The sequence below is a fragment of the Euleptes europaea genome, chromosome 13 (genome assembly GCF_029931775.1).
Source record: "Euleptes europaea isolate rEulEur1 chromosome 13, rEulEur1.hap1, whole genome shotgun sequence".
NCBI classification, from domain to species: domain Eukaryota; kingdom Metazoa; phylum Chordata; class Lepidosauria; order Squamata; family Sphaerodactylidae; genus Euleptes; species Euleptes europaea.
Window position 1 is genome coordinate 17,388,651 of NC_079324.1, and position 26,984 is coordinate 17,415,634.

General features: G+C 44.6%; 1 protein-coding gene across 1 annotated transcript in view; it reads left to right on the forward strand.

Annotated features, from left to right (window-relative positions):
- LOC130486531 (connector enhancer of kinase suppressor of ras 2-like) overlaps positions 1-26,984 on the forward strand; it is a 513,126-nt gene that overhangs the window by 401,221 nt on the left and 84,921 nt on the right. Inside the window, exon 14 of the mRNA XM_056859816.1 lies at positions 7,223-7,257. Coding sequence (XP_056715794.1) covers positions 7,223-7,257 — 35 coding nt within the window. The remainder of the gene's footprint in view (positions 1-7,222; positions 7,258-26,984) is intronic.

Genomic DNA, 26,984 nt, shown 5'->3' on the forward strand with positions numbered 1-26,984 from the left:
CTTGCATGAGCAATTCCTTTGCAGTCAACAGGGCTGCTCGCATGATAAAGGACTCCTCAAGCTAAGTAGGGCTTTCGGTGTCAGACCTTCATTAATTAAACCCAAATTTCCTAGAATTTGTTAAGGAACCTATTAGCAACCAGGCCAAATTGATATTTATCACCCCATGACGCAGCTTCCGCTGCAGAATAATTAAATTTGATGACTACCATCAGATGAAGGTTGGAGTTTTTTCCCCTTTAAGTTCCATTTGGCATGTTTTGAAAACAGGTGAAATGTTTCAACATCTATCTGGTCCTTTTAAAGGAGCAGAGTTGCCTCTCTCTGTACTGCCCGTGGTGTTATGTATGAAGATCACTAAAAGCAGTTAACTTCTGAAAGAGGGCTAGGTGCTGGCATTGTTTCAAATATGCTAAAGCATGTTGACGTCGGTTGAGTTGGTGACACACTGGCATGGATCCTGCAGTCCACTTTGGCTGACACAAAAACCATTACATCAGCAGAAGTGACTTTTTAAAAAGTGGAGGTACCCTGTTCAGCAAAGAAAATCCCATTGTCTCCAAAGAGCCATTTCCACTCAGGCAAGGTATAGCAATGTTTGGCGTAAATGTTATAACTTAAATGAAAAAAGCTGATGAAGAATGGTACAGGTTGAGTATCCCTTATCCCGAATACTTGGGAGCAGAAGTGTTCTGTATTTTGGATCTTTCCGTATTTTTAAATGTGCTTTTGTATCTGCTCTGGTATATCCGTCTTTCAAGACTCAACATGACTTCATGAAGGATAACCCATTCAATCTGCCCCCACTTTCTAAGCAGCAAATGAAAAGAATGCAAAGCAGGTGTAATATGATCACTGGACTCTAAGCCCACGATCTATGACAGGAGCACATTCTGGAAGTGCTGCGGATGATTTAAAAATTAAATTCAATGGCAATTGGAAATACTATCTCAGGCAGCTTAGTTTACAAGGAGGAATTCTGTTACCATTGGATGGAAGGTGTTTGCACAATGTGCAAAAGGAAATAGTATGTGGCTCAGGGACATATACTCACAGATGTAATTTATCATGTACAAACATTATGACTATCTATATATACTGACTAAAATACATCCAGGTTACAATCCACAATAATTTTATCTGGCGTAGAATCAAGAGTCCTTATGCAATTCCCTGAACTTTTCTTCCATGTGTCCTGGGTATCTCTTCAATGATGCAACACCAGTACATCAGTTAATAAATAAAGCTATATCTGTCTTTATTTATTAACTGATCTACTGGTGTTGCATCGTTGAAGAGATACCCACGACACATGGAAGAACAAGTTCAGGGAACTGCATAAGGACTCTTGATTCTACGCCAGTAGAATTATTGTGGATTGTAACCTGGATGTATTTTAGTCAGTATATATAGGTAGTCATAATGTTTGTACATGATAAATTACATCTATGAGTATATGTCCCTCAGCCACATACTTTTGTACGTTCCAGTGTAATTACAGTGTTGGTGTGGCAGAGCTACTATTTTTCCTTCAAAAGGAAATAGTAAAAAGTAGCTTGTCAAGACAATCAATTCAGAGCTTCCCCCTGTAACATTTTAGGACATGCCTTATACTACACACTTATATTGGTTTTATATCAGTTTAGCTTTCCCCAAAGAATCCTTGGGATTGTATCTTGTGCAGGCGCTGATTTTTTTTTATTATTATTATCTAGCATTCCTCTTTAATTTCTTTGGTATCTGGCATTCCTCTTCAAAGAACTACAATTCCCTGACTTCCCTGCATATACAATACCTACTAAACCAGTTTAAGTTTATGGAACAAATATGCCTGTAGCATCAGAGGAATAGTTTTTCAAGTCCTAGGTCAAGGTCAATATACTGCCTCACATTGCTGGAGGAGGAATCTCTGAGCTGCTGTTGCTTTAAAGACCTGATAACATCTTCTACAAGGTCCGAGAAAGAGCATGTACCATTAGCTTGCAAAGACAATATCCGTAAGAGCTGAGAGCTCCTTGACAGTTCCACACTGGCCAAAAGTCCAATTAAAGTCACAAGAGAAAGGTTGCTTCCATATGGAACCCATTCCAGTTTGGCATCGAAATCGGAGCAGATTTTACTGAAGCACTCATATAATGTCATCCCCTAATGGTCCACTCTGAATTTTCACCTGCTTTGCTCCAATCTTTCACAAAGGTGGTCTGATATAATCTTTTTGGAAAGACTGCAGTCAGTGCACATTTGTGTGCTGAGTGGACAGGAAGGTGCAAATTGTTCAGACTGAGTTTCACCATATTACTTGCTTCAGCTTCCCACAGCTGCCGTTCCTACCTCCCTTGTAACATCAGAGGACTTTTTTGAGGGCTTTAAAAAAAACCTGGATCATTGCAGTATTATAATGCTCGATCGTCATGATCTACTAGTTCCTCTGAATTCCCAGATTTCATTTGTGAAAAAGGAAGCCTCTAGCCCTTTTTGCTGCTGAGATATGGCAACAATTATAGTACCAAAACGCTACAGCAATCTAGCCACTACCAATTTTTTCTAGAAGCCATGAAGTAGTATGGCAAAGGAAAAGTGTAGGGGGAAATTGTGTCTGATTTATTTATATACTTCATTTATACATTTATCTTTTCTCCCCAATGGGGACCCAAAGCAGCTTACATTGTTCTCCTCGCCTCCATTTCATCCTCACAACAATCCTGTGAGGTAGCTTAGGCTGCAGAACAAGAAGAGTCGGTTTTTACATGCCAACTTTCTCTACCACTTAACGAAGAATCAACCCAGCTTTCAATCACCTTCCCCTCCCCACAACAGACATCCTGTGAGGTAGGTGGGGCTGAGAGAGCTCTAAGAGAGCTGTGACTAGCCCAAGGTCACCCAGCTGGCTTCATGTGTAAGAGTGGGGAAACCAACCCGGTTCACCTGATTAGCCTCCACCGCTCACATGGAGGAGTGGGGAATCAAACCCAAGTTTTAAAACTTGATATTCAATATTAACCCAATATTGTTCAAATAACATATTTATTTGTTCAAATAACTGCTACTAGTGGAATAGTTAAGGAGATCACCCTTTACTATTCAACTCAAAGTCTGTATGATGCCTAATGTGTGTTCGATCCTGGCTAAAGCAGGAATTAAAAGAGGATAAAGCGACCGTGCGTTTTCGCCCTATGTGTTTTTACATGCAGGTGGCATCTTAGTGTGCATGTAAGCACATTCCTGTTTGCTGTGCCACCACCCCGATTTATGAACCCAGCCTCCCACATTACCAATGACTTGGGGAACACTGGTTAAGGCTGCCTCTGAGCATGTAAAAAGGGCAGAGTTTCCCAATCAAGCTCCCCCCTCCCAGCATGCTTATCTAAGCGTGAGAGAGTGGTCTAAGGTGTGCAAGGAGGAGCTGGATCACAGTCTGCTCTCTTCAGCAGGACAAACACTTCATTGCTAAAGGTGATGCTAGAGCACAAGGCAGGGAAAATACTGCCATGCCTATTGGTTACAGATCTATTGAAAAGAACAGGAAAATATAACTCTAAACTAAACATAATACGATGGAAGAGTTACCTCTGACATCCCCCCCTGGATGTCTGTGGAACAAATGCCCATTCTGACCCTCGCCTATTTCATGTAGGGGAATCTGACCTCAAGCATTTGAACAAAGACTAATAAATGTTCCAGCCTTTTAACCCTTCCTGCCTTCCTTGACAGAAAGCCTTTCCTAGTCCAGTTTTAGGGAGGTGAACCCCAATCTCCCTATCAACCTAGAGTGCATGTCCCACACATCTCAATACCTAGATCGTGTTTTACAGCCGCTATCCATCTTGTCCTCTCTGGCAGGTAGTCAAATGGTTATTTCACTGTGGAAATACATTCCTGCTCTCTCTGACTTCTTGGTGCATTTTATGGCTCTCTTCCCTTGGAAAATAAACAGCTGTCATGATCCTAGGAACTCTCTGATGTGCTTTAATGCACCTTACACTTCCGAATCACAATAGCTTCCCTTCTCCCCCTTCCTATGCAACCCAGATGATCTTCCTGCAGGGTCCTCTTTCTCCTGTGAGCAACCTTGTGTGGTATTTGGAGCTGCAGCAGAAGGGGGGAAGAGACAAAGTCACACTCCAGTGACAGAAATCCTTTCGTCAGTGGAAAGGCTCTGTGTGATCCAAGCCAATAGTAATACCTGGGTCTCCTTGCAGCTGGTGTACAGGCAGAGTGTATTACTCCCTCCCCCCAAGACATACATACACAGAGCCACAAGTACAAAAGGTAGATTTGAGTCCGGTAGCACCTTACAGACCAACTAGATTTTCAGGATATAAGCTTTTGAGAGTCAAAGCTCCCTTCATCAGATCTAATTAAGGGAGCGTAAGCTTATACCCTAAAAATCTTCTTGGTTTCTAAGGCACTATCGGACTCGAATCTAACTCGTTTATTGCGGACCAACATGGCTACCCTCTGAAACTGTCTTCATGAAGTACAAAAAAATACAAAGTTGTTTTAATAGCACAGGAACAGCCATTAGGTCATTGAAATACTGTTTGGTAGCTGTATCAACTCTTCCCCAATTTGATATTTAAGTGCCATGAAAATTAATACAACTCAGGATGGCATTCTGCTCCAGGAAATAGGCACGTGGAAATTGTGCAAACTGCCATTTTGAAAATAATTGGCTAATGCCAAAAGTTGCCTAATTTCAACAAACAGAATTTCTCCTTGGATATCTGGAGTTCTGAGCTACCTGGCATTGTTTGGGAAGTGAAGCTGATACACTAGGAATTGTTTCTGCTTGGATTTCCAAAATTGTGTTGCAGAGTTTGCCACAGTTTTTACTTCCTTCCTGCTATTTGCATCATTTACCCATTCCACATCACTGGTACTGCAAAATAGTAATCAACATGCAATCAAACCGGTAACTCTGTTAGAGTTACCGGTTTGAATCTTGAGACAATTACATGCCCTTGACTGGATAAGTAATTTTCTCAAGATTCTTTTGGTGTAGTGTTTTACTGACCTCCACATGCAAGCTCCCATGCATTAGCAAACCACACAAAAAGAGTCTAAACAGAGTTACCGGTTTGATCACATGTTGCAGTGTTTGCAGAGCTGTATCAGTAACACAAGGAGAAGATGCAAATATGCTGAAGGAACTGAAAACTACAGCACATTGTGTCTGCTCATCTGCGGAACTGATCAAGGAAAATCCACTTATCCGTATTTGAAAAGTGTGAAATTAGCAGAATAACCCTTGTATTATTTGCAAATCCTGATCTCTGATGCATTCTTGTGCAAACCATTGGTTATACTGTTCATGGTGAAACATGCACAATTTTGAATTCTACCAATAAGCAAATTTGGCATGGTTTGGACTTTGTTCTTTGTGGCCCTCTGAAGGCAGACCTACATGTTGTCTGGTTGTTATCCCCCCCTTTTCAATAGAAGGCAGCATTTTAAGCTCTGAATCTGTCAAGTGGGGCTATTTAACTTGTTCCCAAAATGGCATTTCCCCCCCCCCAAAGGTTCCCCCCACAATTGCTTTTACCCATAGTGTGGAAGAAATATCAGTAGATTTCCCATGGGAAAGGGTAAAAGCAGTTTGGTAGTAGTAATTTTTGGCTGGGAAAATGGCATGAGGAAGGAAATTGAATGAATAGCCTTTGCTCCATGCCATCCCCTGAAGAATCGCCGCCCACACGGCCACAGACCTCTGCTTTTAAAAAAGGTCAGGGAAAAGCATTTTGGAACTATACACACAAGCTTTAGTTCTGCTCTTACACTGACCCTGCAACAGGGAAAAGACTATCCTAAACTCCCTTCATGCAGTGACAGACTTTTTCAAGAAATGAGCATTTTTGCTTCTCTAGATGTATTTGGATGGATAGCCGCTGCATGCCAAAAAAAGAGGTTATTTGCAACAGCTATTATGTATGGGAGTCTTAGGATATAGAAAACCTCACCCAGGAGGAAAGCATCATGTGCCAAATTCCTTCCGAGCGGCTGATGTGATCGCTAACGACTGCCTTGCTAAAGTTCCAGAGTGCAGTTCTGAAATTGTTCACACATCGGAGCAATGTTTGCAAATAGACAAATGGTACAACAGTTTTAGAGCTTGCCTGTTCGGGCTTTCAAGCTGTTTGGCTGGCTGCACCATCTTCTTGTGTGCTCAGCTCATAGGGGAGGGGGAAAAAAAGCCTTCTTCCCCCTCCCCCTCTGGAAAATTGAGTTGTACACTGGACAAAAATGGTGTAGAAATTATGTCCTCCCAAAGAATATCGGAAACAGTCTTCTATCCTTCAGCCGCCGCCCCCTCCAACAAAATTAGCCCTCTCTATGTGCCCCAAACTAGCAAACAAGATCACTATACAGAGAAGTAGTTTTCTGCATGTGCAGCTGGGAAAATGTGCTTTTGGGTGTGTACTTCTGCACCCATCTTCTCCTGCTACAGGCTACCTCATATATTTGTTTATAGCCTGCCTTTCTCACAGAGACTCAAGGTGGATTACACAGTAATCCATTAAAAGGTAAAGGTGCAAGCAACAGGCCATTACTGACTCATGGGGTGATGACACATCACAACATTGACTGGGCAGACTATGATTACGGGGTGGTTTGCCATTGCCTTCCCCAGTTGTCTACACTGCCCCCAGCAAGCATTAACAGTCATTAAAATGGCTGGATGCATTTTTGGAGGAGAAGGCGGGCATTGGGGGTTGCTGGAGCTTGGGGCTGCGGTCACACAACCTTCAGAAAACTGGTTCTTCCCTCTCTATAGTTGTAATATTCATGAACGTTCTATGACATCACTGCAACAGCCGTGTCCAGGCAAAATCACATATATGCAGCCAGAGGGCATGCAGAAAGCAAGTTTTATAGTGCCATCCTTAGCAGAGTTACGCTAGTTTAAGTCCATTGAAATCAATGAGCTTAGAAGGCCATAACTCTGCTTATGGCTGCACCACGAGTCTTTTATTAGTCCCGTTTTCTGCGTCCTACACTGAGTGTTTGTTTTCTTATTCTTGTGAAAATCATTGCTCAAAGTGAATGTGAGTGTTCAGCATCCTTCCCGTTAGAGCTACCAAAATGCTGATTTGGGCTGTTTCTGTGGTCTTCCTTTCCTGTCGATAGCGTAGGCTTCATCATGTTTGTTTGGGACTTTTTTTTTTCTTTTGACTTCTTCAAGCCCACATGCTAAATGTCCCTTTTTTTTTTCTCCTTTCTGCAGAGAGCGGGTGACACAGTCGGTGGAGACTCTGAAAGGTAACTCGCTTTGCCTTCTTGCTCTTGGAACGTATTTATAGAGCTGCTGCCAGCTGTATTAATTAGAGCTTTGAAAATTTGGTTGTGATTTTCAATCTCCCCAGAACTTTGTGCTTGTGAGAGAGTGTGAATAGGTGCCAGATTGCAGGCAGGAGATAATTAACGTGGCTCAAAGCCTCATTTGACCAGGTCACCTGATGATTGTGCCAGGGAGAATGAGGACAGGATTGAAACCCTTAAAAGGGTCTTTTTCCTTTTAAATAGGAAAATAACTTTTGGTTGGAAGGAAAAAATTGAATAAGAATGTTAAGAGAGGGCACGTAAACACCTGCTTCTTCTGCTCTGAATACCATTCATCTATCTATCTTTTTTTTCTTTCTTTGGCGAGTTCCTGTTAACAAAAACACTTGCGACATGAGATATGCCACCTACAATTTCAATCATCTTGTTTTGAAAAGTGCAACAGCATAAAATAACTAGCCTCTTTGTAAACAGGTTTGTTTAATGTCCTTAAAATACTAAACATTGCCTCACGGTGCCATGTATGTTTTTTTCTTCAGTAAGTGTATTTTGGGTTCTTTTTTTGCAATGGGTCATGAGGCAGTACTCCCGGTGTAAATTGGATTGTGGCTATCTTTTAAAAAAAAATCATGCAATATTGAGCCTGTGGTCCCCTTTGGCTAAAGGCTGTCCAGAATCTTTGCATAAAGTTCTTGGTCTCAAGGAAGTCAGAAAGCAACAAGTCCAACTGTTTTGGAACCATACCCACCAGAATTTCACAGAAGCCTGCCCCTCTTTTCATCTAACCCCCTATTTTCATAAGGATTAATCCTTGAACAATGCAGTTCTTCTTAATTTTATTCTACTTTAAGAAGGGAGCTGGATCCTGAAGAATGACAACTTTAGTAACTCATGCTAACAAAATTTTAGCAAGGCATCCCCAGGAGACAGATATCAGGACAGTGATTAACAGGGACCCTATTTTGTCACTCACACATATACAGCTTGCATTCTCCAGTCATTGGTACTGTTTTGGGCAACCCCTGAGTTATTCTCTTTCCCGAGCTGAACACTTTTAGCATGTGCCAGACAGGAACATTCAGCCGTATGTGTGACTTGCCCTGCATTCAAATTTATCTTCCTGGCTGTCAATGAAAATAGCCTCTCATCCACTCAGAGGCTGCCTGCCTCAGGTATGCCTGCGTTCTGTCACATGTGTGGCTTGGCTTGTTCTATCCTGGAATGGGGACTGGTGTTCTGTGATAAGCTCACAAGTTTCTAATGAGAGATGTACAAATGTACCGTTTTCAGATTCCGGAGCAGCAATCTGTTGCAGCAAAAATAAACAGGAGCCTTGTGACACCTTAAAGAGTAACGCATGTTTGTTCTAATATAAACTGTCATGGATTAGAGCCCACTTCCTCAAAGTCGTGAACTAAGTCCCCACTGCCATTCCCCAGCAAAAGAACTTCAAAGGCAGACTCCAATGTAACATTGCTGAATGGGAATTCATCAAGATATTTTCAGCCAAGGACTTAAGAAGGATCTGGGATTCTCCAGCCATTACCGTTTTGCAAAACTAAGGAGGATGTACAATCAATAGTTACTGCTATTGTGAACAGTCTCTCCTTAATTCTCTTTGGCTTTTACACAGTTACATCTCACCCTGTGCTTCATGCGTTTCATGACCCTTTTGTTTACAATTGTTTTCTTAATAACCTGAAATATGAATGTCTGCTTGGTGAGGAGATTCACTAAACCAAGTGGGCCCTAGTCCGTGAACATTTATGCTAACGTAAAATCTTGTTGGTCTTGAAGGTGCCATAAGACTTCTGTTTATTTGGCTGTTTTCAGACATTTCAAGTAATCCTAGTGTTTTGGATTAAATGCATATTAATTTCAGATATTGGAGAAGTACCTTAATAATTTTGACATTCCTTTGAGTGTGCCATTTGCTGTTAAATATAGGTTAATTCATCTTCCCATTTTTGCACCTAATGATATTAGAGAGGCTTTGTTTTGCACATCTTCTGAAAGAGATTTCAGCTACAGATCAACCTCTGTCTTTATAAAAACATATACAATTAAATTTGAGGTCGATGCATTTTGACAGTTTGTCTGCCCTTCAGAGAGCTTTGCCTCACCACACTTTTGAACGAGTGGTGCAGTCAATCATAGATCCATTAAGGCCGAAAGAAAAACATTTGCTATTGAACGCTCAGGGCATTATGTTACTTTTTACAGTCAATGTCAAAAGTTGAAAACCAAAATGTAGGCTGAGACGGATGGTGTATCAAGCCGAGTTTTACTGTTAGCAACACTTTCAGATATTCAGAGCAGATTTTGAGTTCTCTGAGGAGGCTAGCAGGGATCGGTGGCACAAATGAAGCAAAATGTAAAAAGCTGAAGTAATCATTCTCAAAAAGGAATACTTGTCCAGGGTTTTATGGAGGACGTGGAAAGTTGGGGTGCTGAGAAATTTTAAATACGAGGTTTCATCAATACACTGTTGTTTATTAAGTAGACTGTTGTTTGCTGCCAGAAAGGCTCAAGCAGGGGAGTAGGAGGGAAACAGCTTCACTTGCCTGCTAATAATCTGGAAGAATGCTGGGCCTACACAGACTGTTTAAACCAGGCCAGGAGAAGCCTGAGCCTAGTGGTTAAATACCAGAAAAGCTTTTAGATTTAAGTGTTGTTATATTTCCTTTTCAAACCAAGTTGTCTGCCTGGAAAAATAAACAGTTAAGTTATGGAAACTGGATGTAGTTGTTCCACTGTGCAATACTAGGAATTTCTATGATAAAGCATAGAGTTTTGCCCATTTCCTAGTGCATGTTGCCAACGTAACATCACAATGACACTCTAGTATTTGAGCAAACTCTATGGTGAAGCCATAGAGTTTTGCCCATTTCCTAGTGCACGCTGACAACCTGAGCCCCAGTTCCAGGTGTTCAACGGAAATGATGCTGAGCTGCTGGAGCAGTACCATTAAGAAAACATTCCTCCTGCTGGCTCTTAGTGGGCCAGTGGGCAGTGAAAAGGGGGGAGTGGGAGATCTCTTGCTGAAGCTGGAGACCTGGTCTCCCTACTGTTGCCCTTTTTCCAAGGAGCTTTGGGTGATTCCATTTTCTCTGCACAACTTAATGAGGCAGGTTATGCTAAGTGTTGGTGACTTGCCAAAGACTACCCAATGAGTTTCAAAGGACAACATGGATTCAAACCCAGGTCTTGTTTAACTAAATTTAGGCAATGAAAACCAATACATTTCGTAGGGTTGCCAGGACCGGGTTGGGAAATTCCTGGATGTTTGAGGGTGGAGTCTGGGGGGCAGGGTTTGGGGAGAAGCAGGACCTCAGTAGGGTATGATGCAATAGAGTTCCTCCTCCAAAGCAACCATTTTCTCCAGAGGAACTGATCTCTGTTGTCTGAAGATCAGTTGTCATTCCAGGAGATCTCCAGGCCCCACTTAGAGGCTGGCAACCCTATACATTTGGGACCTTTGTCCATCTCTGCATCCCTGGTTAACGTTGTCTACAAGGTACAATGTATGGCTGCCACCATGCTCTCAACGTCCATCCTTCCCTCCCTGCTACTTTCCTCCTTGAAGGGCATTCCTAAGAAGGAAGTAAGAGGAAGACTGCTAACCTGTGTCTTCTTCTTTCAACTCCCCCCCCCCCAGTTCTTTTTTATCTGTCCTCTGTTGAAGCAAAGGCCTTTTGTGTTTATCTATGGTCTTCAACCAGTGTCAAGTAAATCCTAATGGTAGCAAGGCACAACAATTCTGTTGAAAATATTTGGGGAATGTTCTTTGCTTTTGAAAACTGCTAATGGTCGAAGCAGAACGATACTGTTGAAGACCTCCACGAGTAGAGTTGCCAACCTCCAGGTACCACCTGGAGATCTCCCGCTATTACAACTGATCGCCAGAGATCAGTTCCCCTAGAGAAAATGGCCACTTTGGCAATTGGACTCTATGGCATTGAAGTCCCTCCCCTCCCCAAACCCTCCTCAGGCTGTGCCCCCAAAACCTCCCTTCAGTGGCGAAGAGGGACCTGGCAACCCCATCCATGAGACTAGGTTTTGCCTGAGTTCCTCTATTAACCCCTCACTGAAAGAGGCTGTATTTGTTTAGGAGGTTTGCATTAATAAATCATTGATTGGGACACAAGCGGGGCTGTAACTTGGTTGCAGAGCATGTGCTTGGCTCACGAGTTCAATCTCAAGTACCTTCAATGAAAGTCTCAGGTGGGATGAACTGGAGAAAGCCTTTCTCTGCCAGTGAGACAATATTCTGCTAGTTTGACCAGTAGTCTGAAACAACAGTAGGCAGTGTCACCTCTTAGCACAGATAGTTCCTTCAGAGTGATCCAATGGCCAGAACTGCCATTGGATCACTCTGGCTGTGGCAAGGGTTAGTCATCCTGCAGAGGCTATTTCCTATAGTGACCGTATGGTTGTCATACCATATGATAGTACTCTCCCACTCAAGGGCAAGGAAGACTCAATAGGATATCAGAATCTGGTTTGTGTGTTCAGAGCTTTCCACCTCTAGTTTTATATATTTAATGGGAAATCAAAATTACCACTTTGAAGAGGCATACAGACGAAACAAATGCAGCCTTTGACTATGAACTAATCTGAGTGGCCCTGCTGTGTTGTTTAAACGAAACAACTATTTTTTAAGCTCTCGTTTTTACCCTAATTAACAATGCGTGAACTGAAGAAATACTGGCACCACAATGACATAAATGTTTGCCCTTATTGTCAGCTTAATACATTTATTTAAAGGACCTGTGCGTGCATTTCAAAGAATTGTCACTGGGTGGCTGTTCAAATGAACAGTCTCTCTTTGGGTACATGTTTGAAGGCGACAGTTGGAGCTTTAATAAGATTTATTTATAAGCAGCATGCCTTGAGAGCTCATTTTACTTGTGCACGCCTTAGCTATACCTCCTAAGTGTCTCTCGTTGTGAAGAACATGCCTTATTTCAGTCTGCCTTCAAAGCTGTCTGGAGATGTTCCAGGCCTTCAAATAGATGTCCAGTGCAAGGGAGATGAAGGCTGCTTTAACATATGTTTGATAATGCACTTTTTATATGCCAATAAAGGTATTGAATTGAATTGAATTCATAATGCACTTTTGATGTGTTTTGGCAATTGTTTGTAACTGAAAGTACATTGTCCAACTTGTGTGAAAGCAGCCAGAGTTGCAGGCCTAGTTGTTGGTTCTTTGAAGCTTGGGATCAGGGTACTCCAGGGACCATCTATTCCTGTACGAACCTGCCTGCCAGTTAAGATCATCCTGCTGTGGTATCCCCGCTTTCTGAAGGCCTTTTCTGTAGCTGTGGTAACCTCCTCACAGAGCACAAGGGTTGTCAACCTCCAGGTAGAGCCTGAATATCTCCCTGAACTACTACTGATCCCCAGATGACATAAATCAGTTCCCCTGGAGATAATGGCGGCTTTAGAGGGTGGACTCTATGGCATTATACCCCACTGAGGTCCTTTCCCTCCCCAAACCCTGCCCTCCCCAGGCTCCCTGCCCCAAATCTCCAGGAATTTCCCAACCCAGAGTTGGCAGCCCCATCTGGTACCTGGCCTAAGTTTTAGTTGCTGGGTGAAACCTTCTGTTTAGTTAGGCACTTGGCTGTGTTGAGATCGTTCTTTGTTTCTGTTGAATTGTTTTTTTGTTAGTTCTTTTGTCTTTATGTTTTTTTTATTCTGCTGCTTTGTTGTTTTGGATGATTTTATACTATTCATTATTCTGATGTAGCTACCAACATTACCATAAGCCACTGCAAACATTTTTTTAAGAGAACGCTGCTCATATATATTCCAAAAAAGCAAATTAAATAAAGGCTCTAAAGTTGCTAGGTGGCCAAGCCAGAGATTGCAGCTTTGTTTTTCGGTAACGCACAAACATCAGGGGAGAGTCTACTGCTGTTGCGCTTCCTGCCCCCTTTTTCTTCCTGGTCAAGGTGTTGCTCACCATCTTCCCCCCCCCCCCCTTGTCTGGGTCAACGTAAAATTAAAATCTCCCTTCGGCAGAGGGAAGAGGAAGATAAGCAAGGAGCACCAGGGGTCATTTTGCCTGGTGTTCAGGCATTGTTCAAGCCAGGTAAAAGTACAATGTCAGGGTTGCAGCCTAGCAACTTAAGCAGGACCCACTGGTGGGAAGAGGCTGCAGTGGACTTGCGTACAATGAAAGAGCAGAGTAGGGGCATGGCTCAGTGTTAGAACCCATGCTTAGTATGCAGAAGGTCCTGGGTTCAGTCCCTGGCATCTCCAATTGAAAGGACCAGGCAGTAGGTGATGTGAAGGAGTCCCTGAGCCTCAGACCCTGGAAAGCCACTACCAGTTTGAGTAAATACTGAGCTTGATGGACCAATTGTCTCATTCAGTATAAGGCAGCTTCATGTGTCCATTCCTGTTCTGCCCTGGGCGTATTTGGTCTGCACATGTGCAAAGAATAAATACAAGAATTTGCCTGTGTTAGGAAGAACTAATTCTGTAGAGTTTCTATATCCTTGCCCAAAATAAGCAGTGGTTAGTGCAGACATGGGTTCAGTTTAGACATAAGTCCCTCCCTGCAACTTTGTGATTTTATTATAAGTTAACTAACGCCACCCATTTAGCTAATGACCCTAATTTTGGGAGGGTGCTTAAAAAGAAGAAGGGGTAACTTAATAAAGTTGCCATTTATTTAAGGCGGGTGTTCATTATAAGCAGGTACAATTTTCTGGAAGTTAAAAAAAATAGCTCTTCTTCGGCTTTTTATGTTGCTGACAGTTAGGGTTGGGAGGCAAGGAAATGGGAGGAAATGTGACAATGGCAATGTTGTGATTCCTAGCGCTACCCACTGTCACTTCCAGGTTGTACCCAGAAGTGAAGTACCAGCGCAGAGCATGCCAGCCGGTTTCAAAATCTTTTTCTCCCACCATGGCTCGGAGTGGCGGTGAGGAGTGGGGGCAACTGGTGGGAGGCCTCTTGCCAGGGTTGGCAGCTGCAGGTTGGGAAATACCTGGAGATTTTGGGGGTGGAGCCTGAGGAGGGCAGAGTTTAGAGAGGGGAGGGACTTCAGTGCCATAGAGTCCCATTGCCAAAGCGACCATTTTCTGCAGGTGAACTGATCTCTATCAGCTGGAGATCAGTTGTAATAGCAGGAGATGTCCAGTCACCACCAGGAGGTTGGCAACCCTACCTCTTGCTATAGCGGGCAGCCGGGCAGCTCTACTGACAATAGCAATAAACCGACACTAAAACAAACATAGGCACTTGAGTTGGAAACAGTTGTTGGGCTAGGATGTGGGAGGCCCAGTTTCAAAACACAACTCTGCCATGAAGCAATCTGGGTAGCCTTTACCAGTCACTCTCTTTCAGCCTAACCTACCTTGCAGAGCTGTGGAGGCAAGAGGAGGGGTAATTAATGTTATAAACTGCTTTGAGGAGAAAACTGGGTATAAATAAGTAAATAAACTACCGGTAGTAGAGTATAATGGGCTTGCGGTTTAGGCCACGTTCCCCTGGATCCTCCAGCCCTGGTAAAAAGTTACCTTCTCCTCCCAAATCCCATGCTTGAGACCTGCACTTTTCCACTTGTGCCATCAAGACCGCCTTTCTGCCACAGACATAGGCTTGCCAACCTCCAGGTAGTGGCTAGAGAGCTCCTGCTGTTACAACTGATCTCCAGCCGATAGAGATCAGTTCACCTGGAGAAAATGGCCGCTTTGGCCATTGGACTCTATGGCATTGAAGTCCTTCCTCAAACCCCACCTTCCTCAGGCTCCACTCCCAAAATCTCCAGGTATTTCCCTGAATTTAGAAATCCAGTCAGCTGTCCCCAGAAACCATCCCAGCTTCACTGGGTCTTACCATCCCAGCCTCAAAGCATGATCTTTAGTCTCTGGCAAATTCTCTCACTATAGAAGACCCTGCCTTGATAAAGGCCTACTCCCCTCTAACACAAAGTAGCTAATTCAACATGGCCTGCCCTGGATTCATCTGCCTTCTTCTGCCCTCTGGATCTTCAACTGCTGTTCTTGCAACTTGGATCTCCTACCTGTGCAGGACTATATTTGCCCCCTCTGGCCCTTCTGATCTTTGATTGCAGTTCTGTTCTTGAACTTGGACTGCCCAAGACCTCTCTGGACTATATTTCTCACCTCTGCCAGACTGACAGCTGGTTCCCCTAGCCTCCAGGTGAGACCTGGGGATTCCCTGGAATTCCAGCTCATCTCCAGAATACAGAGATCAGCTCCGCTGGAGGAAATGGATGCTTTGGAGGGTGGACTCCAAATGGCATTGTACTCCACTGAGGTCCCTGTCCTCTCCAGTCACCACTCCCAAATGTCCAGGGGTTTCCAAACCAGGATCTGGCAAACCTACCCTCCCCCCATTTCCCACTGGTGGCGAGGGGGGACCTGGCAACCCTAGGCTCTCCTTCTCCGTCGCCCCCAAACCTAGAAACCTAACTCCTTGGGGTCTTGATCCCAGTTGGACAGTTTTTGGTGGCATCTCAATAGCATCTCTAGTTCCTGCTTCAGTTCCTGCTCATTTTTTTACCAGCATGGTGTAGTGGTTAAGAGTAGTGGTTTGGAGCAGTGGAGTCCAATCTGGAGAACCAGGCTTTATTCCCCACTCCTCCACATGAGCGGTGGACACTAATCTGGTGAACTGGATTTGTTTCCCCACTCCTCCACATGCGCTGGGTGACCATGGGCTAGTCACACTCTCTCAGCCCCACCTACCTCACAGGGTGTCTGTTGTGGGGAGGGGAAGGGAAAGTAATTGTAACCCGGTTTGATTCTCCCTTAAGTGGTAGAGAAAGTCAGCATATAAAAACCAACTCTTCTTCTTCTTCTTCTACCGTCCGACTTATAGCAACCCCATAGAGTTTTCAAGGCAAAAGACTAACAGAGGTGGTTTGCCACGGCATGCCTCTGCGTAGCATAGAGTTGCCAACCTCCAGGTACTAGCTGGAGATTTCCCACTATTACAGCCGGTCTCCAACCGGTAGAGATCAGCACCTGGAGAAATTGGCCACTTTGGCAATTGGACTCTATGGCTTGGAAGTCCCTCCCCTCCCCAAACCCTGCCCTCCTCAGGCTCCACCACAAAAACCTTCTGCCGGTGGCAAAGAAGGGCCTGGCAACCCTAGCGTAGCAACCTTGAACTTCCTTGGTGGTCTCCCATTCAAGTACTGCCCAGGGCTGCCCCTGCTTGCTTCTGAGATCTGACAAGATCATGCAGCCTGGGCTATCCTGGTCAGGGCTTACAGACATAATGAAAACTTAATGTGCTTAATTTATTCTGCATGATAAGGCTAAGAATTAGGCATGTTTTCAAAGCCAGCTTTAGAACCATACTCTGTTAGGGGAAAGCCCAGCAAAAGGCATCCTTCCTCTCTGGCCGCTATAAAACACCCTGAGTCATTGGTATTTCTGTTTAGCAGCCTCCAGTCTAAAAAGCAGCAGGAACTAGAAAGAAGAAAAAGAGGTTTCTCGAGCACAGCGGGGCTCCCTCCAGGCTGCTGACCCTGAAAGAGCATCGGCTGTAGCCGAGTCCGCAGCAGGCTGGCTCTTCGGTTACCGACGGCTGCTAACACCACAAAGGCAGGCGAGGGAGAGAGAAATCTCAGATCAGAAGGCCGCAGAATAGACACCGTTACCGTCAGGCTTCGGCGCTCAGACGGTGGTCCAACTTAAACAGCTTTCCGGATTTGATCTATTTTCCAAACACTTTCCATTCCAGCAGAGCATGCGGGTGTCAGCTGTTGCTGAACCTGTCACGTGGCACGCTGCAAAGGCCTGTATCACAATCCGTGCATACAGAGCAAGAGAGAGAGACTTTGCCAAAATGTTCGATGAGAGTTATAATTTTTCTCCTTAGTTGCTTTACCTATTTTATCTCAGTAGAAATGATACACCGGAGGCTTTTTCAAGTTAACAATCAAGTAACAGAGATTTATTAAACACTGTACAAGGGATAGACTCCGAGGGAAAACGATAGGTAGGGAAGGCATAGATCTTAGAGGGCTTAGTTAGTACAGAATCACAATTCTTAAATTAAGTTCCCAAATTCATTTCAGTTCCCAGAACCTCCTATAGATGTTCCTATTCAGACTTCTGCCTAGCTAACAGGGAAGTATGGAGATTATATAGGGTTGTCAACCTCCAGGCAGTAGCTGGCGATCTCCTGCTATTACAACTGATGTCCAGCTGATAGAAATCAGTTCACTTGGAGAAAATGGCTTCTTTGGTCATTGGACTCTATGGCATTGAAGTCCCTCCCCTCCCCAAGCCCCACCCTCCTCAGGCTCCACCCCCAAAACCTCTTGCCAGTGGTGAAGAGGGACCTGGCAACCCTAAGATTATACAATCTCTCCCCCAGAGAACAAAAAACTATGGAGATTGCTCCTCAAATCTCTCTCCTAGTTCTCTCTATAGATCTACCCCACCTCTGTGGCAGTCATCCCTTAACAAAACCCTGTATCTGGAATATCTCCTTCCCAGAGCCTATTCCCTTCCAGTGACCTGAGAAAGGGACTCTTTCCTCCCAATCTCTGCCTGTCACTCCACAGGAGTTGCCTCACTTCTTAGGCAAATCTGAACCCTCAGGTTCCCAGAGTCAAAAAGCAACTCAACAGGCAGGTTACCAAAACAGACTCAATCCCTTCTTTCAGAAAAGAGAGAGCTCCTTAGCTCCAACCACTCCCTGCTAGTTTCTTCTTCTCCTTCTGAGCTTTTCTCAAATATTAACTCTTTGTTCGTCACAGCCTGTTAATGCAAATGCTGAGAATGCACGTGTGTGGAAGCTGTGAGCAGTTGCCTGCAATATCCTGCACCTTTCAGTTTGCTCTCATCAACCAGGGTGGATATGGTCCCCACTCTCACAAGCACTCGGGCAGAATTGAAACAGCTTTAGAGGAGAGAGCAGGGGCAACTTAAGGCAACTTTATAACATTCGTTTTCTTTATACAAGAGATTGGGGGGGGGATAAAGCTGAAGATGACCCTACCGTGTAAATGGGGCAGTCTCCTAAGTGACTCCCTCAATTTCAGCCAACATCAGACAGAAACTTGGGTAGCCCATTCCTGAACGGTGGGTAGATAGGCGGCAGCTGGGAGTGGTTTCTCAACCAGAAAATAAATGTTTTAAAAGCATCAAAAAAACAACACCACGAAACTCTTCCATGGAGTTACATGGGGCTACGCCAGCTATTTTGCAGACATAACAATGCTGCAGCATAGAGGGGTGTTCCCAGGCCAAAAAGGGGTTGGAAGCCTGACTAATGTCAGCTCTGCCCCGGGTAGGGTTGCCAGGTTCCTCTTTGCAACCTGCGGGAGGTTTTTGGGATGGAGCCTGAGGAGGATGGGGTTTAGGGAGGGGAGGGACTTCAATGCCATAGAGTCCAATTGCCAAAGTAGCCATTTTCTCCAGGTGAACTGATCTCTATCGGCTGGAGATCAGTTGTAATAGCAGATCTTCTGCTATTACCTGGAGGTTAAGGAGAAAAAAAGACACCATTGTACTATTATCAGAAGGATGAGAAAACCAGTACAGGAGCAATGCTGATAACAATGCCAATATATTATAGCTACATATACGCCACTTGAGTCCTTACCAGGAGTGGAAGGAACTCAGCATCTTACCCCTCTGGGGAAGCATTATGCACTTTATTCTGGAAAAGGTTATTCTTTGAAACCTGGTATCATGGATGATGATATATGATTGCATGCATTGCATCTTTTGAAGGACTGATGAAGAACTGAGACTTTGTGCTCCGAAACGATTGTATTCTCCTTGACTGTTCATCTTGCAGCATCTGTTTTGAGAAGAGACCAAGATAGTTATTTCAAAGGACTTACTTGATACTTACCTGATAGAATTTATATTTCAAATTAATTGTGGACTTCTTGCACATCCACTGTTGTATTGAATGTATGTGTGGTTGGTGGTTACATTACCTGGAGGTTGGCAACCCTAACCCCGGGAATGCCTCCCCTCTGATGCCGGCGTGGGTACCCACTTCCAGGTTTGTAATGCCCGCGTGGCAGCGCCAGCTGCCAAGGCCTGCACTGCTGAGTCACTCCACAGCACCAGTGTAAATGCTCCTGCACTAGCATCAGTACCACTTTATCATGACACACAGTAACACGGATGCCAGCGCGGGGTTATGCTGGCTCCTATGGCACTTTGGCCTCACCTTCAGGAGTGCACGTTTAGTTTTCCTTTTGCTTCTCCCAACTGGCAACTGTTTCTTGCACACACACACCCAACTTTCCCCCTCCCTCAGCAGGAAAGTGCCCCCCTTTTCCAAAGTCTGATGTATGTTTCGCCCAAAAACACAAAGAAAACACGTTTTCAAGAGACTATCTTATAAGCATCATCTCCCATCAGCCAACTTTCTTAGGGACATTTTTCATGGAGCTTTGCTGCGGTTTAAAATCTGATTTGCGTCGGTGCAAATTTTGGATTATTCATGGCAGCTCCGAATTTTTCCGGATTGAGCAATAAAAGCCGCGTTATAACCGCGGCAAATCAAACCACTTTTGAGCCGTTCTTTCCTGTTGGTGCGCGTTTTGTGGCTCAGAGGCCCATGAAGAATTGTTTGCTTCGGTTCATTTGCCCCTGCCCATGACGGCTATTTTCCCTCCCCCAAGAACGGCGATTGGCTGGGGGGAGTTTCATGTTTGGTTGAAAACACCGCCCCTTTTGCTGCAATTTGTGCGGCGGCCAGCAGGTGTCGCTTCCTTGCTCAGTGTTCTGACCGCGCTACACAGCATAGGGATTGGTCAGCGTTGGGTGACTATTTTCATTTATTTCCTTTGTTTCAAAAGTCCCGCTTGATTGCTGGCAGATTCGAGCCAATCGCATCCAGCGGTCAGGTCACATGCCCCCTCTTGGCCAATGGCGGAGGGGTTTTGCAGCTCGCAGCCATGAATGTGGTTTGTGTTGAAAGAGGGGGGCTTATTGTTGAGTTTTGATAATTCAGATGGGGAAAGTTTGCATCTAGAGAAGGGGGTAGAGGACACGTTTATGGAGATGGGGGTGGGCAGCGAAGCTCTTTCTTGATGCCCCAGGTCTCTGGGTGGCGGGAGAGGGAAAGCCGTGGCCTCCGTCTCTTCCGCTGGCCCGTTTCCCCAGCCTCCCATCACCGTTTTTTCTCGGTTCCTGGAAACAGAAGGCTTAATCCCCCCCCAAAAAAAAGCAGCGGCCCTCATCCTTTCGGAGTGGATCCGCTTTCCGGTTGGGCTGGCGCAGAAAAGGGCCAGAGGTCTCTCTGGCGGCGGCTTCTCCACCTGAGCATCGGGAGCGAGTCGAGCGAGGGGGCTGCTGCGGGTCACCGGCCAGCTGGGCCCTCCCCACAGCCGGGAGCCCAGCTGCTCGGGAACCCCGGGGGTGGGGTGGAAAGGCAGGCCGGAGGGCGCCGAGTTGAGGAAGAGTGGGGGGATCGCAGAGGGAGGCTGGGTGGGGGTTTCCCCCCTTCCCAGGCGGGGGGAGGAGGAGGAGGTCTGGGGCTCCTTGGCCTTTGATGCACGACAGGTTTTGCCTTGGGTTTGCACAATTCCAGATGCACATTTTCCCCAGCCAAATTCTCAAAACTCAACAGTAAGTGCCCCATGCAGGGTTTTGAGAATTCGGATGGGGGAAATGTGCATCTAGAGAGCGGCAAATCCAAGGCGAAACCTCCCAGGCATAACACACATTGGGAGGAAGGGAGCCTCCGGGTTTCAGGCAGGGACTGATTACTCATTTTAACTAACAGTGCAGAATGCAAGGCGGGGTCAACCTTGCGCCAGCCCACTGAAGCCAACCTCACTGTGGGTTCAATTCTTTAGCATCTGAACAACTTTGCTATTTACACACCATCTCTGCAGCAAATGCAAAAGCAAGTCATGATGGCGCCTCCACAGATTTGTCACCTGGGAAACAAATGGGTCTTTATGGCCCCCTATTAGGGAAAAGGATGTTGCCTGGAAGGCAGCTTTGACTGAGCTTCCATCCTCGTTCCCACATGCTACAAACACAAAGTAACATTACACCAAAGTGCGTTTGTAAGGGGGCTTGTTTTCTGTATGGAGCCCTCAAAGGTTTGATATTAATCTCTGTTAGGCTGCAGCCTGACCAAATCTTTTGTAGCAAAAGGAAACCAAGGTGGTTTTTCGTTTATGTCTGTCCCCTCGGGGAATATTAAACTACAGATGTGAGCTGAGTTTCATCCTAAGAAAGGGCTAATCTACCATGGTCAATGAAACTCAAACAACACTCTGAATTTGGATATAAAACAGTTCTCTTAAACACATATGAGTTGGTTTGGTGTTGTAGCTGCACTTACATTCATGGATTCATACACAAATCCAAAGACAGAAAGCAAAATAAGGTTACACATCCAAACCTCTGTTAACATCAGAATCCACATACAGGCGGGAGAGGTGGTCAGCAACTGTTTTGTCTCTCCCTTTAATGTGTACTATCGTGAAATCAAAGTCTTGCCGGGTAAGACTATCACAAAAAAAATCTGGTTTGTGCTCTTCTCCCTATCCAATCAACAAAGAGGGGCATTATCAGTTTGCAACTCACATTTTGGTCCACACAAGTAAGGTCTCATCTTGGTCAGGCCCCAGAAAATAGGTACACATTCCCATTCTATTACAGTCAGGTATCTTTTTCTGGGAAGTAATTTTTGAAATACAATATCCATGAGTCAGCATAAGCAGTTCATGGGGGGGGGGGGTAAGCATAAGGACGGGGATGTGCCAGTGAAAATTGTGTGCTTGCATTCCAAAATAGCACAGGTAATGCAAATTGGGGCATTCAGTCACATCTTGTGTTGGTGGTGGCGGATACCTCAGTGAAGATTTCAACACTGTGTGCGGCTGCTGCAAATGTGGATAACTCCAGGCTTGCCAAAATTATATAAAATCATAATAATATAGGAACACACAAAAGGCCCTGCTGGATCAGACCAAGGCCCATCAAGTCAAGCAGTCCGTTTACACAGTGGGCAAACAGGTGCCTCTAGGAAGCCACAAACAAAATGAGTGCAGCAGCACCATCCTGCCTGTGTTCCATTGCACCCAAAATAATAGGCATGCTCCTCTGATACCAGAGAGAGTAGGTATTGGAATTTGCCTGTTTTACAGCAGCCGCATAGTGGTTTCTCATCTTCATTCAGCTATCCACTAACTCCCCAAGATCCCTCTCTTGGTCTGTCGCTGCAAGCACAGATCCCATAAGTGTTTATGTGAAGTTGTGATTTTCCCCCCCAATTTGCCTCACTTTCCCCCCCCTTTTTGCCAATGAGCGCTTGCGCAGGGGGTTCTCAGTGCAGGAGGGCAGAGCACTGTACTTTGCAAGCACGCGCGGTGTAGTCTCATGTGATGGCGTCATTGCAAGGGGGAGTTGGGTTGGGGGAGAGAGCCATTGGAGGCCACATAACTTCGGTCCCTCCGCCGCAATCGTCATGGACAATGCATGGTTAAAACACAGAACTCCATGCCCACGATGAGTTGATGGTAGTAGCCAACTCTGCAGCCTGGAAGAGGGGAGTAACAGTATTAAATGGAAAGAGGGATATCAATGGCCACGAGTAGAAAGACAGCTGGCGCATACTACGTACCTGACCAATCGGACTCGGGGACCTCGGCTTAGCAAGTCCGAGGGACGCGGAGAGTCCATGTACATATGGCACAAGGCATTCTGCACTGCTGTTTTCCTTTTTGCTTACAATTTGTACAGCAAGAGGAGAGAGGTTGGCAAGGCTGCACTACTGGAATCACCCCTAATGGAGGGAGCGGACGTTGTGGGTGGCAGCAACATACAACCACCTGTAAACATGCACCCACTGACTGCAATACTAACAGAATGACTATGCCAAAGTAGGCAATTGGGGAGGGGGATGAGACAATTTCGAGTCAGTGCCCGGGCACGTCCGGGAGAGTGTTGTCAAATCACCAGCGAGGGAGCGACATCTAGAGGCCAGATAGAGCGAAGCAGCATCATGGACAAAGTGGGCGGGGTTGGGCGGATTTGGGGCGGTGAGTCATGAGTGGAATGGAAGGGGAAGGACAAGGGAGCAGAGGTAAGCGGTGCAGAATACTGCGCGGTTCTTCCAGTGAAAAATCAAAACTGCTTCTGGATGAGGGGGGAAGGTAAGCTGTCATGGAAAAGTAATTTAAATCGGGGGGGTTTTGCTCCACGGCAAAAGAGAAGCAAAATCTACTGTGAAAAATGCCCCTTAGCCTATTGATCAGCAACCCTCCTGAGAAAATTGTAATCAGCTCAAACCCTGTTGCTGACTCTGTCTGTTCCTTGGCCCCATTGGACCAGTATCCTCTTACTGACTACCTTCCCTTCGTCATACTCTCTTAATTGTGAGAGATACATGTTGAAAACAGCTCTAGTTATTCATTTAGATATTTATACCCAACTTTTTTCCCTAATGGGGACCCAAAACAGCTTATGATGTCTTTATGCTCTCCTCCATTTTATCCTTACAGGTAGCAACCCAGGGGAGGCGGTGTAGGCTAGGCTAAGAAAGACCAGCCCTATGTTGTTCAGAAAAGTTCCATGGCAGAGTCCGGATTCAAACCCGGTTCTCTCAAATCCTAGCCCAACACTAACCATTACGCCACATTGCCTTTGGGCTACCATTGTACTTGCAAATTGAAACCATGCAGACAAGGAATCCTTTCAATCTTTGTATATAGCATTATATACAAGTGTGGAAATGCATGTGTTTCCAATGTGGGTACCCACATTTTCCCAGTGTTTTGAACTAGTGATCTGGTTGGTGACTGAGCAGAGAATGCAGCAGGAAATCTGTCTGTGTGGAGCAGCTCCGTCAGTAGTACTGATGTAAAAAAAAAGTTTTCATTTCAGTCTCAAAAAACGTAAGCCCTTTTGTTCTTCTTCTTGTAACATGGTTATTTTATTTATTCCATTTGTTCCTTGTTTCCATCTGTAACTGCTGCCATCTAGTTGGGATGCAGATCTCAGGGACTATAGCCCTCGCCCGAGGAATCCTCTTAGACAAATTGCAGGCAGAACGGCGAAAAAAATCCCTGTTTAATAGGCAATTAAAATTCTCACTTGCCGATCAGCCTGAGGCAGATGAAAAGAAGAAAGTGGGCATCAGTACCAAGCCCCTCTTCCAACCATTTTTATACCTGCTGCTTTTCCTGATAGGTTCAGTCAGTGTCCTGGCATACAGCTTGATCTAATCCAATCTAATTTTGCTCTGTATCCTATTTAGTTAGATGCAGCCAACGCTTTTATATTTTGGCATATAGGGGCAATCTCCATCCTGGATTCGTATGAGGACTCAAAGGAGAAAGTCCAGTTAATTTGACACTGAAGGCGGTTTCCCCCACCCTCCCATTCCAGATATTTCTTTTGAATCCAATTTATGCAAATAAAGATGGCCTTTTGTTAAATTTATCAATGAAATAACAAAATAAAGCAATGACATGAAAAAGTCATCTTGGTATTAGCAACTTTTTAAATGCCTGAAAGGAAAATTAGGATTTCTCGTTTCGGGTAAATAAGGTACTGATTACCATTATTCTTTCTTTGTATTTATTTCTACATAGTGGAAAAGATATATACTGGTTATAACTCCAATGTAGCACACAAAGCATTGCATCCATTCTCTTTCACTTTTGTATGTCTTCCATAAAATATCACTCAAAATCTAAAAAAGATGGAGAAAACGGAGTCTTACAGACCTTTTCAGTACTCTCAGCAAGCAATATGATTATCCATATGTATATTTGCTATCAATATGTAAATTTGTGCCCTGACCTGGATGGCCCAGGCTAGCCCAATCTCATCAGATTTCGGAAACTAAGCAGGGTCAACCCTGGTTAGTATTTGGATGGGAGACCAAGGAATATCAGGGTTACTGTGCAGAGGAAGGCAATGGCAGGCCATCTCTGTTAGTCTCTCGCCTTTGAAAACCCTAAGTCGGTTGCGACTTGACAGCACTTTCCACCACCATGTATATTTGTGATTATCCATATGTGTATTCTGCTTTTCCCACAAGGAAAGTACTCCTTTGTACCATAGGAATTTTTAAAAAACCTTACCTGCATCAGCTCAACTTCAATGTACTTGTATAGATTTCTGTTGCTAGGCTTCTTCCACAAAAAGATTTTTCCCTGAATGGAAAGGAGGAAGCCCATGTCACTATGGGAAGAGGGCAGGGCTAAGCTCTGCTTTCATTATTATTATTATTATTATTATTATTATTATTATTATTATTTTGCCGTCAAGTCATATCTGACTTACGGTGACCCCTGGAGGGATTTTCAAGGCAAGAGACATTCAGAGGTGGTTTGCCATTGCCTGCCTTCGCGTCACGACCCTGGTATTCCTAGGAGGTATCCCAACCAAATACTTGCCAGGATTGACCCTGCTTAGCTTCTGCAATCGATGAGATCAGGCTAGCCTGGGCCATCCAGGTCGGGGTTTCAAAATAAGAAACGGGAAATGGTTGCAGGGCTCCATCCCCCTTCCCTGCCAAGCTGCTAGTTCAATCAATTGCTAGTCCTATGCACAGTTTTAGTTCAGGTTTTTATCCCCGTGCCCCCATTCTCACTTCTCCCTCCCACTTGTCTTTCCCCTTCATCCAACCCCTTCCCATGAAGCCATCTTTTTTTGTGTGAGTGCAGGACTAGCAATAGAATGCTGGAATAATCACAAATTACTTGTGAGGCTGCTTATTTCTCCATTCTCCATTTAATTTGTCCTCTTCATCCGCCCTCCCAGCCCATTTTTAATTTTTTTTGTTTACGAGTACAAAACTAGCGATAGAACGCTGAAATAGTACTAATGGCCATGTGTGTGTTCTTATGTCCCCTGTGTTGAGATGAGATAGCAAGAAACAAATGTTTTTGGGGGGTGTTTTGTCCAAGAACCCATTCACACATGTGATCGCCTGACTTTAAATTTTTACTCAAATGGTGCATTGATGTGATTCTCTGCTTTGTTTGTAAAATGGCTACTCGGTTCAGTTTAAATTAGTGGTTCCCAAACTTTTTGGGCCACCACCCCCCTTGGTTCCACAAACTCAACCCCAGCACCCCTTAGCCTATAAAAAGCATTATTCAAAACAGGGGTTTACATGATGCACTAAGGAAGATAATAACAATAAAATTTCAAAACAGTAACAATTAATTGCATATCTATTCAAAATCAAACTAAAACTTTTTACTTGAAATTTATTCAACAAAACTGATGATCTTGATCCAGTGGTACCAGCTCTTCAAAGTCTGGAAAAAAATTCTGATAGTTTCCACCAAATTTGCCAGCATGGTGTCATAGCTTGATCTATTGTAAATTAGTGAACAACACAGTTGAAGGGGCCCCCTCTAGCACCCCCTGCTGCCCCCTTGCCTCTTAGTGCCTCCCTAGGTAATCCCCCCCCCGGGAGTGGTACTGCCCACTTTCAGAACCACTGGTTTAAATGAAAGAATTGCACCTTGGGGTTGGTGATGTATTAAAAAAAAAAAACTACAGCCAATTACAAAGCAGTATTTGCAGGGGGAGGGACTCACACATACTCCAAAGTAAGTGCTTTTTTTTGCTAGCGATCTATTGCTAGAGTGCACGCGTGATCATAAAGGGGGTGGTGAGCTGCATAACAACAACAACAACATTGGTGATCACTCCCCCATTAGTTTCTGATGCTCTGCATTTTCCCTGGTGTTGCAGAAATTTACTCCA